We start from the raw sequence: 18,288 nt of genomic DNA, 5'->3' as shown, positions 1-18,288 counted from the left end.
GTAGACATTTATGCAATCAATTATGGAATAATGTTTATAGCAAAGAATTATGTATACAGATCAAATATTGCATGGAAAAATATCAATACTACATGTATTTCCTGAAAGGTCTTATGTTTATTAGTCAATTTGCACAAAAAAGTATTTTATAAATAACACATGATCCATATGTTGTCTCTCCGGATTAGTTAAATACTTCAAAAGATTAGTTATTTAAGAATTGTAATAAACATATACATAAATATCACATTATTACAATATTACATATAAAAATAATAAAGAAGAAGAAGAACATTTTGATTTTCGTAATAAACATATACACAAATATACAGTACATATTCAATTAAATGTTTTTTTGGTTTAATGATATAATTGTTGAATGTTATAAATAAAGATGCAAGTACTAATTCTTGTGACACATTTGATTCAAATGTAATTTGATTATCAATGCTGAAAATAAACAAGCTTAAAAGCCCATTATGCACCAGAAATGTTTTCATTTATATTTTCCAGAATCATGACATTTTTGCCGTACTTTTATAGTTTCCAACATGTTACTCTTTCGCCAATTACCTGACCTGTCGTCTTCATCGGCTCTTTTTTGGCAGTTAGTGAATTTATAGTGTCTTAGTATTTCGTATTTTGTATGGAATTCAAAATATAACTTTTTTACATTTTGCTACTTTTATAACATTTTACATTTAGCGCTATTTTCTTCAGATTACAAACATTGTGCATGCTCTAGAACTACTATTTAAACGATAAACTAATGTTTGACCTTTCTAAAGAAGTATTTTTTTTCATTGTGAAGTATAGTGTGCAAAAGCTAACACGGTTTTGTGCCATACCAGCGTGCCTGCCAATCGCCATGCATATGTTTGTTGGGCAGTTGGTAACATATGTTACCTCTGCTATTTCCTCAATCATATACATAGCATGAACATTTCAAACATTAGTCCTCAAAGTGGCCATACGCTCTCAGACATTTGTATTATAAGCATTATTATTTAATATATTTGTTAAAAAGTGGTAAGTTTATATTTGTTATATTTATTATTACCACAACCTTCGGCTATTTCCGTATGTGTTTGATCGTGCGGAATTGTAATTACTCACGCGATGTTGTTTGGATATGTGTTCTTCCACTAGTTTACTGTCGATGAAAAAAGCAAAGTGCATATTTTGAATTTCAGCTGAATTGTGAATATTTATATATTTTATTAAGTAAACATTCAACGTTACTTATTTCATGTGACATAAACTTAAAATATGAAAAACAAGTTCAACAAGGAAAGGCGGCGTTCAATGAACGCAACCCCCATATGACCCAGCAACAAGAACCAATGGCAAGGAGCCCAAGTGGACCCCAAACATAAAAAGGACAGGGCAACGACACGTTAATCATTAAATGATAAATAATTTGTAACTGATTAGGAACTCAAAGAAAATAATAATAGGCCCTCAAAGGGGAAGGGGACAGGAGACCGGGGGAAGGGGGGGGGGTTAATCAAAGAAATAAAAACTAGAGGCAATGGGGAAGATACTTACCGCAGACGAGAAAACAACAAGGGACACAAGCAAAAGTGTCACCAAAACAGTATGAAACAACATAGACATACATCTGAGGAACACAGTGGGGCGCCGCCTTGGAACGGTCAGCAGCATAATAATGACTGCTGGGGAGTTTAAACCGGTTAATGGTGCACCAAACCTCGCTCTTAGCCCCACCATGTTCCTATAAACGAGACAGTGTAAATAAAATGAATAAAGTGAAATTCTAACAGTTGTCATGGTTACAAAAGGTTAAATAAGTAAAACACTAAAATGATCATGTAGAAACATATAAAAGTAAACCCAATGACCATAACAAAAGTACTCAATGTCCTAAAGGAAGACAGAGCAACAAGAAAATCACCTACAAGGGCCCGACGAAGCAAGGCAGAAGACGAACATTAAGACAATTCAGTCCCAAAGGGCTTTACGAACTATCCATCATAGAGTCTCCCACTTGGTCCGTCAGATGCAATCAAAAGAGGAAAGCGTAGTGTCCAACTGTAAAAGGGTTGAACACTAAACATGCAGTATGTCTTAAAATAGTAGGGTCATAACCTCTTTTAATAAAACGTTTAATGATTTAGTAAAAACAGCAGAAAAATTACCATGACCCAAAATCTTACGAAGTTTGTAAACCACATCGCCATAAAAACCAGGCTGGCTAATCCCTTGTCGCAGAAGAGTTTTTAAATCACTATTAAATTTAGAAATTAAATCAAAGTTACGATTGTAAAATTTAGTAAAATATTTCCGTAATTTATGATAGCGGTAGCCCTGTTTTAGAAGCTTGCTGGTAATAAAAATATTCCGCTCGTTGAAATCCTTTACGTTGTTACAAGCTCTAGCGAATCTAATTAACTGAGAAACATAAACCCCGTAGGATGTTGCATGGGGTACGTCTCCATCCAAATGTGGATAATTAACTATACAAAAGTCAAAGTCATCTCTTTTATCATAAATTTTCGTGTATAGAATTGTTATTGATAGTAATATGAAGATCCAAAAATGATGTACTAAAATTTCAAGAGTTCGTTTTATTAAGTTGTAGTTCATGCGGATAAATGTCAGACACCATTTGATCAAAATAAGGATTATCTAAATTAAAAATATCATCAAGGTATCTGGAAGTATTATTAAATGCGGCTATAACATCTTGTTGTTTCTCTTCAGAGAGACTCAACATAAAGTCTCTTTCATGGCAGTACAAAAACAAATCGGCGACCAGGGGTGCACAATTAGTACCCAAAGGAATTCCTATGATCTGTTTAAATAGAGTATTACCAAACCTGACTTAAGCCATAAATTAAACTCTGCCCTTTCTAAGCCAGGAAATAATTTAATGATCGTTAAATGTAAATATTAATTTAAGCAGGACTAGCAGTCTTGCAATAGATTAATTAAAATATTACTATATTACTAAAAAGCTTTCAAATGACCAATAAAATGTTACGGGTAATATAATTTGGTAACGCACACATGATAATTGATTGGCTAATTCTCGATAATTAACTAATACTCCGCCCACAGAGATTGCGACAATTAGTGTAATAAATAGATGGCTACAATATATTCAAGTTACAAATCTCTTATCAGTTTTCGATTATTTGCCATTATTACAAATTAACAATCCGCTCCAACAGATTGATTCAAACAGGGTTTTTCAAATAGAATTCTATTTGAAAGACCCTGATTCAAACGATTATTTTTTACCACTTTTAAATAAATACAATCTGCTTTCCACCTCGAATACATAAACACTAAAACAAAAATACATATAATTAATTATGATTATTATGACTATTTATGATCAAGATGTTACCCATACTAAATATCTATGTTGCTTTCCTTTCACGTGTTATTGCCTGAAACATGTTAAATGTATATTATGTAATCTATGACAATTTAAAATAAAGTGGTTTGTATTTGGGTTGTATTGGACATGGATTTTGTGTATTATACATTTTTGTATTTGTACATGCGAGGAGGAGACTTCATTAAATTATATAAAGGGTAACGACCTTAATTTCTGTAATAAAACCTTGTTAATTTTTTGTTGATTTGTAAAAGAAAAGAAGTTGTCTTAAAGTGTGAAACAATGTTTAATAAATCTGTCTTCTCAAAAGACAGAATTGGTTCTTATCTGTTAAACTATATAACAAAACTTTTTTACGTTTAAAACCGTTTTCGGTATCATCAAACATCTTTCTATCCACTGAAAACATATCCTGTTATTTACTTATAAACTGAACCATAGTTCATTTTAAATGTTCTTTTTGTTGTTGGTCAATTTCCCTCTTTTAATGTCATATGTCAAACAGAACTAGGTCTGGCTACCGCCCCCCCCCCCCCAATCCCCGACTGTAAGCGCATGATATCAAGTAGGTGTTGAATTTTGAAGCCTTAAAACTCCAATGCACATTACATCTGTTTATGTGTAGATTTTTTTTCTGATGATATGTCTGCTATGTAAACATGTGTATTTAATTATGTTTAAAACAGTTTATCCTCAACACTATATAATATAAATTTTTGTTAATTTGAAATAACATTCTAGAATAATGACTAAAGTAACGTGACATTGGGTTTTATTATGGAGAAAGTTATTGAATGAAAACATTAGTACAAAGTTTGTTACTGCAATCAAGTCAATGTGTGGTATTTACTATTAAGACTACATAGAGCAGTCTTGCTTGTTTAATATGTGGGAAAATCAATTCACCATGCATAGGCAATTTTAACGACGGTATTAATATTTTGATACTTAATAACATAAATTAATAACACGAAACCGTCGATTCGTATAGTAACCTACTAAAAGACGGTCTCCTACAATCAACGGTCTTTGGAGACATAACCATACCACGAGACCGTCGATATTTATGAAACTACTAATCCACGGTCTCTCTCCATTGACGGTCTTTGACAGTCTTTAGAATATATACAATTGTGCGTAAACTAACACATTTTTATAGATTTTTAAATTAAAAAAATCGACATTATACTACTACTTATAATAATAATATAGAGAGAGTTCATGTAACATAAAATCTTAGACCTTAAACAAGAAAAAAAAAAGAAAACGGAAAAGAATAAAGAGAGAAAAAAAGATAGTTTTGCTTATTGACCGGCTAACTTAATTAATAACTATATAATATCCATTAAATTCGTGTATAATCACGAGACCGTCGATTTGTGTAGTAACCTACTAATCGACGGTCTCCACGAGGCCGTCGATATTTATCAAACTACTGTAGACTATAATCGACGGTCTCCCTGTTGACGGTCTTCGACGGTCTTAGACAATTGTGTGCAAACTTACAAATTAACATTTTTTCTGTTTAAATTATTCTGACTATACTATTATTACTTATACAAATGATAATATTATCGATGAAGTTAATATTAAAAAAATACAATTAAAAAACACTCATAAATACAAAAAGGTGAAATCTGGAAAAATAACAATGATCTATCAATTAATTGACAGTCATTAAAAAAATCATATTAATTATATTATATCCTTTTTTAAAGGAATATCGTATTTGCTTTTTTTTACAAATCACCAAAAAAATTGAAACAAATAAACTATCGTCTTAGAGAAAATGCTTATTGGCTGGCTACATAAATTAATAACACGAGACCGTCGATTCGTATAATTACATACTAATCGACGGTCTCCTACAATCAACGGTCTTTGGAGACATAACCATACCACGAGACCGTCTATATTTATAATACTACTAATCGACGGTCTCTCTCAATTGACGGTTTTCAGGGGTCTTTAGAATATATACAATTGTGCGTAAACTAACACATTTTTATAGATTTTTAAATTAAAAATATCGAGATTATACTACTACTACTACTAATAATATAGAAGGAGTTCATGTAACATAAAATCTGAGACCTTAAACAAGAAAATAAAAAAAAAATTTAAAAAAAATGAAAAGAAAAAAAAGAGAGAAAAAAAAGATAGTTTTGCTTACTGACCGGCTAAATTAATTAATAACTATATAATATCCATTAAATTCATGTATAATCACGAGACCGTCGATTTGTGTAGTAAGCCTCCACGAGGCCGTCAATATTTATCAAACTACTGTAGACTATAATTGACGGTCTCTCCCTGTTGACGGTCTTCGACGGTCTTAGACAATTGTGTGCACACTTACAAATTAATATTTTTTCTGTTTAAATTATTCTGACTATACTATTATTACTTATACAAATGATAATATTATCGATGAAGTTGATATTAAAAAAAATACAAATAAAAACCACTCATAAATACAAAAAGGAGAAATCTGGAAAAATAACAATGATCTATCGATTAATTGACAGTCATCAAAAAATCATATTAATTGTATTATATCCTTTTTTTAGGAATATCTTACTTTCTTTTTTTACAAATCATCAAAAAAGTTTGACACAAAAAAACTATCGTCTTAGAAAAAATGCTTATTGGCTGGCAACATAGATTAACACGAGACCGTCGATTCGTATAGTAACCTACTAATCGACGGTCTCCTACAATCAACGGTCTATAAACTACAAAACGACGGTCTCATACCATTGACGGTCTTCGACGGTCTTTAGAATATATACAAATGTGCATAAACTCACAAATTTATGTATGTATTTTTTAAGCTAAAACATCGAAATTATATTACTGCTACTAATTACTACTATTCCTTATGATATAAATAAAAATATTAGACATTGATATTTTCTAATAAATTTAATAGCATTTTTATATTCCAATATATTTCATTGTCTTAAAAAAAATAAATAAAAAAAATAATAAAATAAAATAATGGCATGTTAATTATGTTTTTTTCTTATTCATTTTTAAATCGTATTTGTTATTTTACAAATTTTAAAAAATACTGAAATCAATAAATCATTATCTTAGAGAATTTGCTTATTGACCGGCTAAATTAATTAATAACTATGTAATAACCATCTAATTAATGTATAATCACGAGACAGTCGATTTGTATAGTAACCTGCTAATCAACCGTCTACTACAATCGACGGCCTTTGTAGACATAAAAATATACCATGAGACCGTCTTTATCTATAAACTACAAATCGACGGTCTCTTCCCATTGACGGTCTTCGACGGTCTTTAGAATATATGCAAATATGCATAAACTCACAAATTTATATTTATACTACTACTACTACTACTACTACTACTACTACTACTACTACTACTAACTACTACTAAAAATAATTATATAGATCTAAATAAAAATATAAGACCTTGATATTTATTAATAAATTCAATAACATTTTTATATTTCAATATATTTCATTGTTAATTTGTTTATCTAATTTGCTGCATAACAATATCTTATTTCCCCATATTTTTTATATTTTTCCCTTTTTTATCTAATCATTTCTTTCCCCATTAATACCCTTAAATATTGACATAAATAAAGTATCGTCGTAAAAGAAAAATGTTAATTGACCTATTATTAATTATTTCTAAATCATTCTTATCAATTCATCGCGAGACCGTCGATTTGTGTGATAACCTACTAATCGACGGTCTCTTACAATAGACTGTCTTCGACGGTCTTTGGAGACGGTCAAAGACCGTCGATTTTGCGGAGACCGTCGATTAGTATCCCCCCTAAAATCTCTATGAAATGTCTGACATGTATATTTCTCCACTCGATAAAACTGCTGGAGGCAGATTTAATTGTGTAATCTGACGTAATTAGCACACCTCTGAAGCGTGGTCATAGCGACATTTGGAATTCACACTTGGAAATCCACATCGCTAAAAGACCCTGATATGGATGAAGCAGATGATAAAAAGCAAGCTAATTGATAATCAAGTTACCTCAAACGTATAATTGTGTCTTATTTACAATATCCCCTGTACGTTTTGTTTGCTTCACAATATTCCCTAAACGTTCTGTTTGATTTACTAGTTCTCCTATATATCCTGTTTGATTTACTATTTCCCCTATATGTCCTGTTTGATTTACTATTTCCCCTATATGTCCTGTTTGATTTACAATATCCCATATACGTTTGTTATCACCATTACATTTATGATAGTAATATTCATCATTAAAACTGATGTAAATTGATAGAATTTGGATAATTATTATGAATTAAAGAACTTTTCATTTTAATTAATAAATTGCATTTAAAAGTTAGAGTCAGAAACTGTTGAACCTAAAAAAATAATAAAAAAATGTTGTGTTGATGTAAATCAAATGCAACTAGTACTTCATTAAATATCCTCAATACACATTTGTTTATTTTCCATGCCATATACATGTATATTTTATATGCATGTACATATAAAGGTGTACATGTTATTATGTATTGTGTGAAATAAAATTAGAAAAAAAATCCAATGATATAAACTCGATTTGATGATCAAGAGTGTAGGACAAAAGCCCCCCCCCGCCCGGACAAAAGCCCCCCCCCCCATCTAAAAATGACAAGGTGGACAAAAGCCCCCCCCCATGAATTTTCCACATAGGACAAAAGCCCCCCCCCCCCTAAAAATAAAAGGTAGGACAAAATCCCCCCATGGTCCATCACATTTACATTTAGAGTAAATGAATTAATATCTGCCTTTTTTCAATTAATTTGGTTATTTTGTTATATATATCTAATTAACAAATAGAAAACATATATTTGTACATGTATGTTTTTTCAATAAAATTGTTTATTTTGTTCAAAATGAAACCCTTATTTACAACTTTTACATAGAAGTCTTTTGAAATTGATTAAAGATCAAAACTGATACTAGTAATTCCCAGCTATTGTTAGGGTATTCTAATTACGAGCTTGATTACTAGAGAACAATTTATCAATAAAGTGCGCTTTATTTCATACATGTCCTCTATATCTTCATGTTTGTAATATTTTTAAAGTTACATGTTTGTAGTAAAGTTGTGTTTTTATGTGTTCAAAAATAGGTATGGACATCAAATGTAGAAATGTAGGTGACATAGTGCTAATGATTAAAGTGACTACTCTTCTGACACTTGTTGTGTATATGAAAAGCTATGAATTCAGTATCACATGCATGCATTATTTCATCTGTTATCATAGTATTACTTTGTTATCACTTCAATATATACATTATTAATAATCATTAAAACAAATTCTTTTCATTTTTATTATTTCATTTACACTATATGTAAATTTGATGGGGGGGGGGCTTTAATGTCCTACCTTTACTTTTTATGGGGGGGGGGGGCTTTTGTCCTATGTGGAAAATTCATGGGGGGGGGGCTTTTGTCCGTATCACGATGATTACTTCTCCCTAAATTTCTCATTATTTTTCCTGAAGGGAGAAGTCACTTCTCCCTAAATTTTCAGTCCAAGGTAGTCCCTGCACTACATACTCTCCCCCTGTTGGGCAAACATTGTCCCCAGGACTATTATTTAAACATACTTGGTAGAGGTAAACTAGACTATGTTTAGCTTTTCAAGGTCTTCAGCGTACCGTTGCCGCATCAGATGAAAAACAAGAAATATTAAAAAGCGGCTTATAAAGTTTTGGAAGCCAGAACTAGACTATGTTTAATGCAAAGTACCTTAGCCTTAGTCTTGATTGATTTAAGAAAGATGACTTTTTAATCATGAAAAAAAATTGCCCCCCCCCCTTGCCACTAGGACTTAGCTTTAGACTTTACGCGTTTAGAGAATCAGATAATTTTTATATACTCAGTATACATTATACAGTATGGAAATGCTAATGCCCCACCCCCATACCTGGTCAATTAAGACCCCCAAGTCTATACTCGGGTATAAACTTGGTAGCTTCACTCATGCCGAATATCAAATTTAAACCTTTAATTTATGGTTTAAAGGGAACTGGTTGACAGGTCAGCATCTAATGTTAGTAAAGGGGACACTTAATTAATCAATAATTTAAAGAGTCTTAATGCAATAAATGTTACAAAAAGACAAAAATCTAACTAGAACAATATTTCCCAAAAAAACATAAAAGAAAAACAATCTTAATTTTTTTAAATTAATAAAATGTATAGGAGATAATACAGGGTTAATTAATAACCTGTGTTCACCTATGTATATATAGCCTATGTTTAAAAAGTACTTTATTTTGATTAAAAAAAATCTATTTCGGGAACAAAAATATTCATGGTAAAAATATTAATTAAAAAGTTGATTTATTTATATCAAATATATTTTTAAGTAAAAGTAAATAGATCTATAAGATTATTGTTTACTGTTAATTCTTACATATGAAAATAAAAATTTAAAAAAACAAAAAACATTCAATATAAAATCATCACTCACCTTTGAAATATTTCCATATCCTAATCCAACTTTTATATCCATTAATTCCGTAAAAAATTCCTTGAATATTTCTATTAATTAAATGTTTTTATTTATAAACAATTGTCACTTAAATTATTAATTGAAAACGAAAGTACATGTGTCCTAGTTAAAGTTTGAAGAGCCGCCATTTTGTTTCTAAGTGTCCATAATTAAATTGTTTTTATTAATTAAAATCATTTAAGTAATGTCTTCAATTTATTTCACAATGTTTTTCCTTGTCTATTCTTTGCTTGTTTTTATTGTTTTGAACTCAAATGGCAGCAACAAGTACTTTTCTTGGCGCTCTTCTTGTATCACATGAAAAGTTGGTGATCTCCGAATATTTTCTCTAACACGGTCATATTCTGTTTCCGGTTCAATGTCTGTCATCTCTACTGTAACTGCCTGTGGCAGATTTTCCAGCACGGTAATAAAGTTCTGTAAACTTCTTGCAGACATTTCTATACGCACCAACACCACACGTTCAATATTCATCATGTCACGTGACAGTAACAATGAACTTTCATCTAGATTGATGTCCCACAACGTAACATTAACTAATGACGGTGTTGATATATTTAATTGTAGCCTCCCAGGTAACTCCCGCAAGTCTAACTTTGATAGAGTTGAATGTTGGGACAAGTCCAAGTTCCATCTCTTACAATCATGGCCGCATTGTTCTTTACTGTTTATCTTGTACAATGTTAACTTTTTCATTGATTTTTGACCGGAGATAAAATTGAAAATTGTTTCCAGTATTTTGTGAGATATAGTGAAGCTGATAATACATAAATATTGTAAGTTTTGACATCGCGCCATATTTTCACTAAGAGTTTCTTCATCATTTGTCCAATTATCATACCACAAAGTAACGTACTGTAAACTGGGAAACAATATCCGACTTATTTTAGCCTCCTTCTTCCTGTCACCACAATAGTAAAGTTTCTGTATATGACTGAGATCTGTGAGAGAGAATAAATCTATAATTTCACGTAAACTGCTGGAAGTAATGTTGATGTTTATATAAAGTGATTTTATGTTGGTTTTATTTTGTTTTAATAAACGTTGTAACTGCTTACTGTGCACCTCGTTGTCCCCTTCAATGAAGAAATCTTGTAAACAAAATTGAATATTTTCACTTTCATGCATTTCTTGTAAACACGACATGAACATTTTCTGTATGTTATACAATGGATTATTGTAAAATTTGCTATCTGTCCTAGTTCTAATGTCGCGTGTTTTCTCGTCTTCATTTATAACAGACATCAAATCATTTGATATTGCACACATCCGGTCAGCATTCATTGTACTTATAAATTCACAAATTTTTGACATGTCCAGAATGTCTTGAACATTTTTACATTTTTCTGCAACAGTTTTCTGCGTTTCACTTTGAGAACTTATAAATATGGCGGCAAAGAATTCTTGCACTGTTTTGTGGGAAAATGATACTTTGATAATTTCTTTGATTAAAGTTTTACTTCTACTTTCTGACAGTATTCCTGAGAGAAGACTTAATTTCATGTCGTCTGCTTTGAGATATTTTTCAGCAACTGTTCTATCAAATACAAGCGTGTTTTCTCTATTTTCCTTAAATAATGTTTGGTAAGCTAGTTCTGCTAATGATGTTATAAGACTGTAAAAATGTGTACAAAATTCATGACTTTTGAAGTATTCTGGAATTTCAGTGGCAGACGATTCACGAGATGGTTGAACTTCCGGGTGTTTCTTTGAAGTTCTCGATAATAGAAATTCAATGATATTGGTGTAAATTTCATGTTTTGAATTTCCTATTGGAATGTTGTTACACCATAGGCAAACTATATACATTAGGAGGAGTGGAATCACTTGCATGTGTTCTAGGTGACGGTCACGTATCACTTTATTAAAGTCCTGTGTTTTACTCTTCAATAACATATCGTTATGGACACCGGTCATTTTCCTTATAGCATTTTCTTCTAGTTGCCGCGTAGAATCTGCACTTAATTGAACCAATTCTACTTTTTTGTTTATTTGACTTGTTTTGAGATTTGAAACTCCGAGCTTCCACGGTCGGGTTGTCGTAAGGATAACACAATTATCAGGTACGTACCGATGTGGGATTTTTTCTGTTACTTCGCCACAACTATTATCAGGGTGTGTCCATTCGTCAAGACCGTCCAATATAATCAAACATTTTTCTCTACGTAAAACTTCATCTAGTGATGCAGAGGAACGAAGTTTCTTGGTAATTTGTTGTTCGATCATATCGTCAATGTTACAAACAGAGGTACAGTCTCTTAATAAAACCAAAAATAAGAACTTAAAGTCAAATAACGTCTTTAACTCGTCGTCCTTAAAACAAGGGTAGTTTTCATCACGACAATGAGCTTGGCACCACGTGATTGCAAGATATTTTGAGAAAGCAGTTTTTCCAAAGCCTGCATCAGCTGATAGATAAATTGCTTGTTGATCAGCACTTCCGGTTGAAAACAGGTCTTTCAAAGACTTGATCGGAGTTCTTTCCTCTTCATGACAAGTTAGGGACTTCTGTTTTACGGCGACTATATCTGGCATCACATAGAACCCAATTAGAGGTGTCTCTATTTCTTCAAGAAGCGGTGAGAGAGGTATTGAACTACACCTTTTTCTGTAGAATTTAATCAGGTCGCCTTGAAATTCTGAAAAGAGAGCAGAAAAAAACGTTAATCAGTGACAATCTTTCTATATAAGATATAAAATGCTGAGGTGTTTAATAAATTTAATTTTGCATGGTTTGGATCAGATAATGCATACGGCGAATAAGAAGTAGATATATATTTATTACATGCTTTATATAGATATATGTAACACTATATTCAGATGATATGTTTAACTTTAAAAATGCATAACTGCAGCTAAAATTTGTTTTAATAATTGCATAAATTCATATACAAAACGATTTTTTCCATCGTTATATTTAATAAATTGTATGCTTGAAAATAAACATTTTCCTTCTTCATGAATGTAATAAAAACATACGAAATATATTTGATAATGTAAATGTATAACATCAAAATGGCAATGATTATCCGTATTATGCACATAACAACTGTATATCTGAGGCACCATAGTTTGGGAATGGACACATTTTCACAAATTCTGGGGAAGGGTGGGGGCAGGAAGGTGGGGGAAGTTACAGTTTTGGGACTTTAAAGTTAATGTCTCAGTAGTGTGATCTATTTTTTCGGAAAGTTGATAATCTAATAGTCAAACCTAATATATACTTGACATACTGACTAGTTTATTAAATGCTAGTGAAAAAAAGACTGATTTAAAATATTTTATATGCAGGTCAAATAAAATTGTATGTGTCGATCACATATTTGATAATTTAAGTTTTGATACAAAACTATTATTTATTCTGGTCTGGACCCTAAGAGTTTAAGGGGTGGGAGTGGACAAGCTGAATAAGAACAGATTTCTCCTATAGTTCATTGCATGAACAGACACCAAGAACGATTTATGTTTCACCTGTTTTAACAGTTTTAAAATCATAAATTTTACATTAAAAAATATGTAAACAAATCGTTATCATGGACGGGGAAATAAGAAGGGGCAAATTATTACTCGAAACAGGAAGTAATTTCTCCTGATTTCTCCATCATGAATTCCTCGGCTATTATTCATAATAACCTCAGATTGTTTGATTTTATTAAATTGTAAGCTGCGTACTGATTATACAGTAAATGCACACATAATATAGATCTTTAATAGATTTTCGGCAACGCTCGTAAGGTGTTCCCTATAAAATGTGTTTAAATTTATTTGTTTCTGTAAAATATTTAAACTGAGCGTCTTAACGCAATAGGGACAACTACTAGCTTGTTTGTAAAGAATACTACAAAAATAAAGAAAGAGAAAAATATGACAACAGTTATCCTCTGACTATTAAAGACTCGTATAAAAGGCAATCACTTCACCGGATGTGATAACAATATATATTCTTATTAAGCTAGTGTAACTTTTCAAAACAATATTTATAGATTCCATATTATTAACCTTAAACTACACGCATATAACCGAAGTTGGATCGAATATTTGAATTAGTGTAATAATGTGTTCCTTTTTGACAACAGGTAAATAAAATCTAACTATTAAAGTATATCTACCAATTTGTTTTAGATGTAAAACACATGTTGTACTCTTTGATTGAGTTGTTATTAAAATTGGTTATTGAATATTTCCATATTTTAAAACACATCATCTATCATTCTTGACGAAACCACAGCTGTTTATTATTATATGGGACAAGAAGAAACACATTATCGTTAACAAGTAAGATCTGTACGATACTGAAGGCCCCGAGGCTGACAGTATGTCAGTTAGCTATAAATTTGGCATACGGAAATTCTAGCTTTTTAAAGCCGTCCGATTAGTTCAATAGATTAGAGCGTTGAACAATAAATCGGGCGACCCGGGTTCGATTCCCGGACGGCGCAGCCACTTTCGTTATGATTGATCATGAAATCCTTCTACGGTCATTCGCACTGTACCTCGGCTCTGGCACTTACAGAAGTTTCAATTCCTTGCGAAAGTGAAGGCAACTAGTACTGGTAAAGTGCTTGACAGCCTACCAAGGAACGATGTGGTGGTTGAATAGTGCTCTGGTGAATTCAGTGTGGCTTACTGTCGTGACCAGGAGTGAAAACTACCAAAAACCACCACCTCTAGCTTTTACAAAGTACAAAGTAACCCCCCTCTCGTATTCAAATTACTTTCCTTCTACCTTCTACTAAAGCAAAAATTAGATTTTTACTTCTTTTCAGAAAACGCCTTTCAAATACAAATACAGATAAGAGATGTTTTAAATTATTATATACTATTAAATAAAATGTTGTTAAATATTGACCAAAAAAATGCGTATTTTCATTGTCAGTATTTTCACTGTAAAAATGTATTTTCACTGCAGTGAAACATATTTCCCGTATTTTCACTTTCTTTTAAATTCATCCAATACACCAACTTTAAGGATGAGTCTTAAAATTGTAATGTCAAAAAAAATAAAGAAAAAAGTATACAAAAAAAACACAAAAATCAACAGAAAATTCAAGTTTTTGTTCTATAACTAGATTTTTTAATCTTGTGGTATGAAAGTTATATTTTTACTCGTGGCTACCGCCACTCATGAAATATTTATTTTCATACCACCCAATGAAAATAAAATCTGTATTCATAGAAAAACTTTAAATACCCTCTATATAATAGCGTAAACAAGCTAAATGAATTCAAATGCAGTATATTGAAAAATGTACTAAAACTGAAGAAAAAATGAATTGTCGTCTGCTATCACTTCCAGTAGAAAAATAAAGACTGTAAAGACTTTTTTGAAACAATTTAAAGTGAACAATTCAAATTTCAATAAACAAAAATCTTACCGTGGTTACCACTGATATTAAATGATTTGAATGTAAAGCAGAAAAAGCAAAAAAAGAAAAACAATTTTAAATGTGCCATCACTGGTGAATTTATGCAGACTACTGAAACAAACATACATATCTATAAATAGAAATTGATTTTTTCTTGACAGTGCCAACAAAGGAAGGATCCATAATTTTAAGGTAAGACGGTGCGCAGGAACACAGTGGTGAAAATGGTGCATTCTCGAGGAAAGGGTCCGGGTTTTTTTACACACAAAATCCACAGACGCTTGGGATAAAAATGGTTTTCCATGGTATACCAAGTCTTGAGACTTGATCGTATCCGGTATTTTTTTCATATATGTAAAAATTGTTTGAAAACCATGTTTATCGTTGTTATAGATGTCCAATTCGTGTTTAAATATTAAAATAGTTTTGGTAGAGTGTTTACAGGGGCGTATCACGTTAGGGGCAGGATCTGACCCCAAAGCATCTGTGACAAAATCTGTTTCAGTTGCGGCAGACAATTTTATTTCACGAACACTCACACGCATGCGCGCACACACCACGTGAGCGCGCGCGCACACACACACGCACACATCACACAATCTCATTTTGCTGATGTTGAAATTCTCAGTTTAGGAACCCAAAACATATCTTGAAACAGAGCCGTAGTAGGGTCCGGGTGTGGGGGAGGGAGGGGGGCTGGATGAAACCTTCACAAGGTGCAGGATTTTCATCACTTGAAGATGTTTTCATTATGCCGTTTCATGTCAGTTTACAGTGCTTAAATTTACTTCCTAAGCATTATTTATATGTTGCATGCCATTAAAATTAGTTATATTCAAAGGGGTAGATGCACAGCATAAGTTATTACGTACATTGGTTTACAAACTAAAGCATTGTACAAATACTTTTATTAAATAACATATTTTATTATTATTATTATTAAACAGTCTTTGAAAATGAAAAAATACTTATCCACACACATTCAAATTATAACAATAATTGTGCATTTATGTGCCTCCATCTTCAATATTACTCCCTTCTTTTCGGTTTTTTTTTATTCAATGTCATTATGTTGACTGTCCAGCTATACTGTTAAAGGTACTCCACTGAGATTTAAAAGCCTCAAACATAACATTTGAATTTCTTACATAAATGAGCTGGGGCTCTTTAAACAGAAATATATGCAAAGATGATTAAGAAATATACTTTGAAATAGATTGAAAATTGTATTTTTATGCTTTTCTTAGCCAGATTTGAGTGAAAAGCGTTAAAACGCTTTTCATTTCCGGTCATTTTCTAAGAATGTGAATAATTATTCTGGAAAAACGAAGTGCACGAATGTCAAAAACCCAGTGGAGTCCCTTTAAAGGAATGTGTCCTTTTGTTTCAGGTACAAATGGATACCTGAATAGAACCACACACAGACGTCCCATAGAATGCTGCCAAAATGCATGAAAGAATCCAGTCATTTGCAAAATTCGAACCCAAAGCTGTGAGGACCGGTCAAACACGGGCAACACGTGATAATCACACATTCATGTCTATATTCATGCAAAAAAAAATATTCCCGAACTATATTTTGTCTTTAATACTTTAAACTTAGTTCAATAATCTTTTGTAATAATTTCGTAAACATATTTCTTATTTCTTTTACTAGTACATAACGGCGCTGCTGTTATTACCAACCAACTGGCTTGGATTTGTTTAAAATCTGATTAGGTCATTTTTCCGGTTAGGCATTTGTGAGCACACCTTCCCCTGGACGGCCTTGTTTAAGACTTGAACCACACGCGCTGTACATGAAAAATACATAGACAGGAACAACAAGGAAATACCACAAGAGAAAATACTTTGGAAACTCGATACTGTCTTTCATTTAAGAAAGATGCAAAGTCGCATACCATAAGCAATTCAGTAATTATCAAGCCTGTATACATATATAAAAGAGAGGAGATCGAGTTTTTCAGTAATCGGCTTTTTTACCTCGGCATATTATAGGACAAAGGGAGTTAAGATTTTTTTTAGAAATAATTAATTTTTATGATTTTATATAATTGTATTATTTAAGATGTTTTTTTATTACAACCGATTTGCGCTCTTTTTATTATGGTCCGAGCTATGCGCTTTATAAGGTCGTAACTGTTACTTACCCTTTAAAATCATTATGTATATGTAATAAAACTATAACATGAGCATATAATGAACTTTATAGAAATGATGAATACTGTAATGTGATCATTGTTTCACATTTATTTGTCGGAGATACTTTTTCTTAGTGTGTTCAAATATTCTTTCATGAATAGCCCAAAGCTTGCTGGCACTTGTTTATGGACTTACACACTTAATGCACTGTGACGTCAATTTGAATAGGAGCAGAAAACCACTTTCGGGTCAACAACCCGGTAGGCCTACTTGTGTCCAATAAAAGAAGGAACAGCATTAGCTCTGATACCATGGTTTATATGTTGGAGACATTTTTACCACAAGGACAGCCTTCCCTAATGTTTCTGCATTTTTGAATATATAGTGGATATTTGTTTAGTTCAGTTTAAGATCGGAATATATTCCACCGAGTGAGCACCAAAAGGTATGTTTCACGAGTGGCGCAGCTACGACTGAAATATGAACTTTTGGTGTTCACAAGGTCAAATATATTTCGATCTTACACTAAACTAAACAAATTTTCTTTTAATTATATGCAAAGAAACGTTTAGAAAAGACATTTAACCTAATACTAAATGAAAATCTCGCCAAATAATAATACAACGTGACGTCATTTACGACATCACGTCATTAAGATGGTTCCCAGTACTGTGCACGCTGGTATTTCACTGAAACAAATTGATAATTTCACTGTTTAAAACAATGAAATAATCAGTTTTATATCAGTGATATATTTCTATAAACCACCGAAAAGCATGATATAATAGATAATAACTTGAGACCGCATGATAATAAGTTGTGGCCAAAAGATAATAATGCATACAACAACATATTATCATGAATTTCATTTGTCACGAAAATGCTT

At 31.8% G+C, this 18,288-nt stretch overlaps 1 protein-coding gene across 1 annotated transcript in view; it reads right to left on the bottom strand.

Moving 5' to 3' along the window:
• Window positions 1-3,386: 3,386 nt before the first annotated feature.
• The window catches only part of LOC132731615 (uncharacterized), a 43,068-nt gene continuing 28,166 nt past the window's right edge, over window positions 3,387-18,288 (bottom strand). The window contains exons 3-6 of the mRNA XM_060717827.1: window positions 10,736-12,533; window positions 10,166-10,558; window positions 4,367-4,481; window positions 3,387-3,416 (exon numbers count right to left, since the gene is read on the bottom strand). Coding sequence (XP_060573810.1) covers window positions 3,387-3,416; window positions 4,367-4,481; window positions 10,166-10,558; window positions 10,736-12,533 — 2,336 coding nt within the window. The remainder of the gene's footprint in view (window positions 3,417-4,366; window positions 4,482-10,165; window positions 10,559-10,735; window positions 12,534-18,288) is intronic.

Source organism: Ruditapes philippinarum, unplaced genomic scaffold (genome assembly GCF_026571515.1).
Source record: "Ruditapes philippinarum isolate M1 unplaced genomic scaffold, ASM2657151v2 ctg2430_1_1_1_1, whole genome shotgun sequence".
In the NCBI taxonomy this organism is placed as follows: Eukaryota; Metazoa; Mollusca; class Bivalvia; order Venerida; family Veneridae; genus Ruditapes; species Ruditapes philippinarum.
Note: the sequence above shows the minus strand (reverse complement) of the source record. Positions and strands in the feature narration are given on the sequence as shown.